This window comes from Vigna unguiculata, chromosome 9, assembly GCF_037176805.1.
Source record: "Vigna unguiculata cultivar grain cowpea cultivar isolate G323 ecotype 2 chromosome 9, ASM3717680v1, whole genome shotgun sequence".
Classification (NCBI taxonomy): domain Eukaryota; kingdom Viridiplantae; phylum Streptophyta; class Magnoliopsida; order Fabales; family Fabaceae; genus Vigna; species Vigna unguiculata.
The window spans coordinates 8,923,670-8,930,329 of record NC_140800.1 but is presented as its reverse complement, the minus strand read 5'-3'; the positions used below and the strand labels follow the sequence as shown (position 1 = coordinate 8,930,329).

Here is a 6,660-nt window from a genome sequence, read left to right as displayed (position 1 = left end):
AATTCAAAATGCTACAACTAGCACATGCTAACACCATCCTAAAACTAAACATGCTTAACAACATTCTAGGCTATGCTTCCACAAATTCACAAATGCATGCAACAAAATTAGCACAAAGTTCAAACATCAAATTAAACACAACAATCTATGCTAACACACTTCACACATGCATAAAAACACAAAGCTATCTTAAAAACGAAAATTAAAAGCTAGAATGAGTTTAGAGCACTGGGTTGCCTCCCAGGAAGTGCTTGTTTAACGTCACGAGCCTGACGGGTAAGGACTTTAGGCTTCACTGAGGTGCATGACGGTGGTCATCCTCAAAACTTCACCACCCAAATAAGGCTTGAGCCTTTGGCCATTCACTACCCAACTCCTTTGTGAGGAAGGGTCTTCAATTTCAATTGCCCCATAAGCTTTCACCTCTTTGATGGTAAATGGGCCTGACCACTTGGATTTCAACTTTCCTGGGAATAATTTGAATCTTGAGTTGAACAGAAGCACTTGTTGACCGGGTTTGAAATCCCTTTTTACCAACTTCCTATCATGGTAGGCCTTCACTTTCTCTTTATAGCTCTTGGAGGACTCATAGGCATTGAGTCGCATCTCTCCCAACTCATGGAGTTGTAGCTTCCTCTTCTCCCCTGACAAGGATGGATCAAAATTCAAGAACTTCATGGCCCAATAGGCTTTGTGCTCCAACTCCACCGATAGATGACAAGCCTTCCCATATGCCAATTGGAATGGAGTCAACCCAATTGGAGTCTTGAATGCAGTCCTATAAGCCCGCAGAGCATCGTCTAACTTAATAAACCAATCCTTTCTTGAGGAAGAAGTTGTCTTCTCAAGGATCCTCTTGATTTCTCTATTTGACACCTCTGCTTGTCCATTTAACTGAGGATGGTAGGGAGAGGCAACTCTGTGTCTGACATTGTAGTGCTCCAAGACTTTCTTCAACTGAGTGTTGCAAAAGTGAGAACCTCCATCACTTATCAAGACTCTTGGGACACCAAATCTGGAGAATATGTTCTTCTTGAGAAACTTGATGACTGTCTTAGCATCATTTGTGGGTGTGGCAATAGCTTCCACCCATTTGCTGACATAGTCCACAACCAACAAGATATACTCCTTAGAAAATGAGGAAGGCAAGGGGCCAATGAAGTCAATACCCCAGCAATCGAACACTTCAACCTCGAGTATGTTCTGCAAAGGCATTTCATTCCTTCTGGAGATACTCCCTGTTCTTTGGCACTTGTCACAGTGTTTCACGTGTGCATGAGAATCCTTGAAAATGCTCGGCCAATAGAACCCAGATTGTAGAACCTTTGCAGCTGTTCTTTCTCCACTGTAGTGTCCTCCATAGGGTGAATTGTGGCAGTGCCACAAGATATCTCTTGTCTCCTCTTCAGACACACATCTCCTCAACAGATTGTCTGCCCCAATCTTGAAAAGATGAGGATCATCCCACACATAGTATTTTGCTTCCCTGAACAACTTCTGTTGCTGATGCCAACTCATATCCTCAGGAACAACTTGAGCAGCCTTAAAGTTTGCCATTTCTGCAAACCAAGGTCTATTAGATACTAGGAGCAGCTTTTCATCAGGGAATTCTTCTAACACTTCCTGCTCTAGTGTGGTCACCTCTTCATTCACCAGTCTTGACAGATGGTCTGCCACTTGATTTTCACAACCCTTCTTGTCTTTAATCTCAAGATCAAATTCCTGCAACAACAAAATCCACCTAATGAGTCTAGGTTTAGAATCAGGTTTAGTAAGCAAGTATTTGATTGCAGCATGATCAGTGTAAACCACTACTTTAGAACCAATGAGATAAGAACGAAATTTTTCCAAGGCATACACTATTGCTAGTAACTCCTTTTCAGTAGTTGCATAATTCACTTGATGTTCATTAAGGACTTTACTAGCATAGTGTATGGAATGAAAAATTTTATTCTTTCTTTGCCCCAAAACCGCCCCCACCGCATAATCACTTGCATCACACATAAGTTCAAAATCAAGTTCCCAATTAGGTGCAATGATTATGGGTGCGGAGACTAGGCTGATTTTCAAAAGATTGAAAGCATTTAAACATTCAACATCAAAATTAAAGGAGATATCCTTATTGAGCAAGTTGCTCAATGGCTTGGCTATCTTGGAGAAATCCTTGATGAAGCGTCGGTAGAAACCCGCATGTCCAAGAAAGCTCCGGATTCCCTTCACATTTGTTGGTGGTGGGAGTTTCTCAATGACATCCACCTTTGCTTTGTCCACTTCAATGCCCTTGGAAGATATTTTGTGGCCCAAGACAATCCCTTCAGTCACCATGAAATGGCATTTCTCCCAATTGAGAATGAGATTGGTTTCAACACATCTCTTGAGCACAACTTCCAGATTTGCCAAGCAAAGATCGAATGAACTTCCAAACACCGAAAAGTCATCCATGAAGACCTCTATGCACTTCTCCACAAGGTCGGAGAAAATAGCCAACATGCATCGTTGAAACGTGGCTGGTGCATTACAAAGCCCAAATGGCATCTTTCTGTAGGCATAGATACCAAAAGGGCAAGTGAAGGCGGTCTTCTCTTGGTCTTTAGGGTCCACCACAATCTGGTTATAACCAGAATAGCCATCCAAAAAGCAATAGAAAGCTTGACCCGCCAATCTCTCTAACATTTGATCCATGAAAGGAAGAGGGAAGTGATCCTTCCTTGTGGCCTTGTTCAGCTTCCTGTAGTCTATGCACATCCTCCAGCCGGTCACGGTTCGTGTGGGTATCAACTCATTCTTGTCATTACGAACCACTGTCATGCCGTCCTTCTTGGGAACCACTTGCACTGGACTCACCCATGCACTATCAGAGATTGGGTAGATAATCCCAGCATCTAGGAGTTTCAATACCTCCTTTCTCACCTCCTCTTTCATCACAGGATTCAACCTTCTCTGAGGTTGTGCCACTGGCTTGAAATCCTCCTCCATGAAGATTCTATGCATACAGTAGGAGGGACTGATTCCCTTCAGATCAGATATGGACCAACCAATGGCTCCTGAGTTGACTTTTAACACCTTAATCAACTTTTCTTCTTCTGAGGGTGATAAGGAGCTACTGATAATCACAGGTTTGTTGCTACCCCCTTCAAGAAACACATACTTCAAATGTTGGGGCAACATCTTCAACTCCACTTTTGGCTCTGTGACTTCATTCTCACCCTTCAAGTCTTCCATCTTTGCCTCATGAGGAGGGATTTCCTTCAAAGCGTCAAGATTGGCTAAGCACTCATCAATCTTTTCTCCTCCTCATCATTGAGAGTCTCAAAGGCATCAAGTAGAGCTTTCTCTAGAGGAGATGAGGCATGTAAATCTTTCTTGGAGCTCATGAGCACTTCATCAAGCATATCAACTCTGAAGCATCCTCCAATATCTTTTGGGTGAGACATGGCTTCAAAGACATTGAAGTTCACTTCTTCATCTTGAACTCTCACTGTGAGTTTGCCATCATCAACATCAATTAGCACTCTTGCAGTCTTCATAAATGGCCTCCCCAATATGAGAGGAACTTCAACATCCTCCTCCATCTCCATTATAACAAAGTCCACTGGAAATAGGAACTTGTCAACTTTAACTAGCACATCCTCCACTACTCCGTGAGGGTACTTGATTGACCTATCCGCCAGTTGCAATGTCATTCGAGTGGGCTTGATTTCCAACTCCCCAATCTTCTTAAGCATAGAAAGAGGCATCAAGTTGATGCTAGCACCCAAATCAAGTAAGGCCTTCCCCACAGCTAGGCTCCCAATTGTGACTGGAAGTGTAAAGCTGCCAGGATCCTTAAACTTTGGAGGCAACATCTTCTGAATGATAGCACTGCATCCAACCTCTAGTTCTATGGTTTCCTCTTCAATAAATCTTCTCTTCTTTGTGAGGATTTCCTTCATAAACTTTGCATAGGTTGGCATTTGCTCCAAGGCTTCTGAGAAGGGAATATTGATTTGAAGCCTCTTGAAAATGTCCAAAAACCTTGCAAATTGTCTTTCTTTGTCTTTCTTTGAAGGCTTGAGAGGATATGGGAGAATTTTCACTGGTGGTGGTTTTAATGCCACTTCCTTCTTTTTCTCATTTTCTCTATTTTCAATTTTATTCTCTTCCTCTTCTACAACAATTTCCTCATCTATCTCTTCCTCATCTTTTTCTTCTCCTTTATCGTTGGGCTTGGCTTTAACTTCATCACTTCCTTTAGCATTCAACCCCACTTCTTTACCACTTCTTGTGACCACCGCTTTGCATTGCTCTTTGGGATTGGCTTCGGTGTTGGCGGAAAATGAACTACTTTGTTGATTCGCCACTTGCTTGGCCAATTGCCCCACTTGCACCTCCAAGTTTTTAATTGAGGCATCGGTGTTCTTCTGATTCTGAATTGACATTTGCATGAATTGCTGCATCATGTCTTCAAGCTTGGATGTTCTGTCAGACAAAGAAGGATGTTGGTAAGTTTGTTGATGTGGGGGCCTATTGGAAGGTCCAGCTTGGCCCATGTTTTGATGAGGTCTCCATCCTTGGTTATAATTCCCTGGTCGGCCTTGATTGCCCATATAACTAACTTCCTCTTGAGATGTGCTTGGCATAGCACATTGCCCATTAGTATGGTTTCCTCCACATAACTCACAACTTTGCACTTGTTGGAGTTGAGCTACAGAGGCATTTTGAAGCTCTTGAGGAAGTTGTGACAATTTCTTCATCAGGGTCTCCAGCTGCTGAGTCATAATCTTGTTTTGAGCCAATAGAGCATCTTGAGATTGAAGCTCTAGAATACCCTTCTTTTGAGAATGGGCTCTCTCAGTGTAAGCTTCATTATCATTGGCGGCCATATTCTCTATTAACTCATAAGCTTCCTTTGGCGTCTTCCACTTGATACTCCCACCGGCAGAGGCATCTAACATCAACTTTGACTGGGACTTAAGACCTGCCAAGAAAAGAGTAAGCTGTGTAGGTTGATCAAACCCATGAATGGGGGTCTTCCTCAGCAGTCCCTTGAATCTATCCCATGCTTGGCCCAAGGACTCATCCATATCTTGTTGAAATGCCGAGATTTCCTGCTTTCCCTTATTAACCTTGGACTGGGGAAAATATTTGCTCAAGAACTTTACAACCACATCATCCCAGTTAGTGAGGCTATTTTCAGGAAAGGAATTCAACCAGGCTTTTGCGGGTCCTGCTAGTGAGAATGGAAAGAGACTCAGTCGTATGGCTTCATCAGGAACTTGATGGATCTTCACAGTATTGTATATCTCTAAGAATGTGGCCAGATGAGTGTAAGGATTCTCATGAGACAGGCCGTTAAACTGATTACTCTGCACCAAATGAATAAGAGCTGGCTTCATCTCCATGTTGGTGGCATTGACGGTTGGCCTAGCAATACTGTTGAAGTTGATATGGCCTGTGAACGCTGCATAATCTTCCAAAGTGCGTCTTTCACGACCCCTACCATCACCATGAGGATTTTCAGCCATTTCTTCTTCTGGCAAAGAATCAAGATTCTGAGAAGTAGACGGAAGAGTGTCTGAATCAGAAGAGTGATGGGCAACTTGTTGTGCTTGAGCTCGTCTTCTCCTTGTGGCACTATTGTTTCTGCGGGCAGTTTTCTCTATCTCGGGATCAACAAGGAGTGGTTCTGAAGATGCAGTTCTCCTTGTACGGATCCTACCCTGCATAAACTATAGAGCAACAACAAAAACAAGCTCGAACTACAAGTTAGCCCAAAAATAATGTGCGTATATAAGTAAACAAAAACAGTAAATATGCACAAAAGAATTTAAGTCTAAATAAGTCAAAAATCACACAATAGTCTAGTATTAGACACGGTTCCCCGGCAACGGCGCCAAAAACTTGTTAAGACTTTGGCAAGTGTACCAAGTCGTGCAAGTAGTAACCGGTAAGACCGGAATATCGTTTCCCAAGAGACTCGTGTATACTAATTAATTGTGTAATTAGTGACTAATTTAAACTAATGAATAAATCCATATTTTGAGTTTCAACGTATGAAGTTAAACTTTGCATAAATAATTAAAATTGAACTTTGGAAGTTAAAGGCACTTAGTGAATGGAAAAGATTAGAAATGATATGACTTGATATTGCCGGGGTTAGAATTCACCAACTATGCTCTCATGCAACTACAATTTAACATCCTCTTCATTAATATGCTAATGCTAACCCACAATATTACTCAAACCCTAATTCCTTAATGAATTGAGCCTAAATTTCCTTATTAAAGGTCAATTCCTTGAACTCTTAATAAGCAAATTTGCTTTATGCACGAAGGTTTTAATGCAACCAATGGGTCAAGCCCCATTCCTAGGTACAAGCTCCATTGAGTTTTCTTATTTCAAATCTAGGTTTCAAAAGATATTTCCACACCCAATGAACCAAAAATCATGCAAGAGATGGCTAAATCAATGCAAGCTTTAAGTGAAGAAATAAGAAGACTAGCAATTAATGAAAGAGTCATATATAAAATCAAAACATTTGCATTTACACAAGAGTTTCGTGGCTACATCTAACCCCAACAAAAAATGGGTTTAGCTCTCCATTGCCATGGAGAGCTCAAGCTTAAAAATGGAAGAGATGGAAGAGAAAGAGATACAAAGAGGAAGATGGAGCTGTTCCCA

At 41.8% G+C, this 6,660-nt stretch overlaps 1 protein-coding gene across 1 annotated transcript; it reads right to left on the bottom strand.

Annotated features, from left to right (window-relative positions):
- Positions 1-285: 285 nt before the first annotated feature.
- On the bottom strand, positions 286-5,705 carry LOC146883502 (uncharacterized). Its single transcript, XM_085666591.1, has 2 exons — positions 3,277-5,705; positions 286-730 (listed from the first exon to the last, which is right to left on the bottom strand). The coding sequence occupies exons 1-2, from the start codon at positions 5,703-5,705 to the stop codon at positions 286-288; spliced, it is 2,874 nt and encodes a 957-aa protein (XP_085522717.1).
- Between the last annotated feature and the right edge of the window lie 955 nt (positions 5,706-6,660).

Bases quoted from the DNA above. Each gene is read 5' to 3' on its own strand.
- LOC146883502 (XM_085666591.1), bottom strand. From the start codon at position 5,705: ATGCAGGGTAGGATCCGTACAAGGAGAACTGCATCTTCAGAACCACTC. The intron at 731-3,276 runs GAGTGCTTAGCC...CCAATTGGCATA, and splicing joins GAGGAGGAGAAAAGATTGAT to TGGGAAGGCTTGTCATCTAT.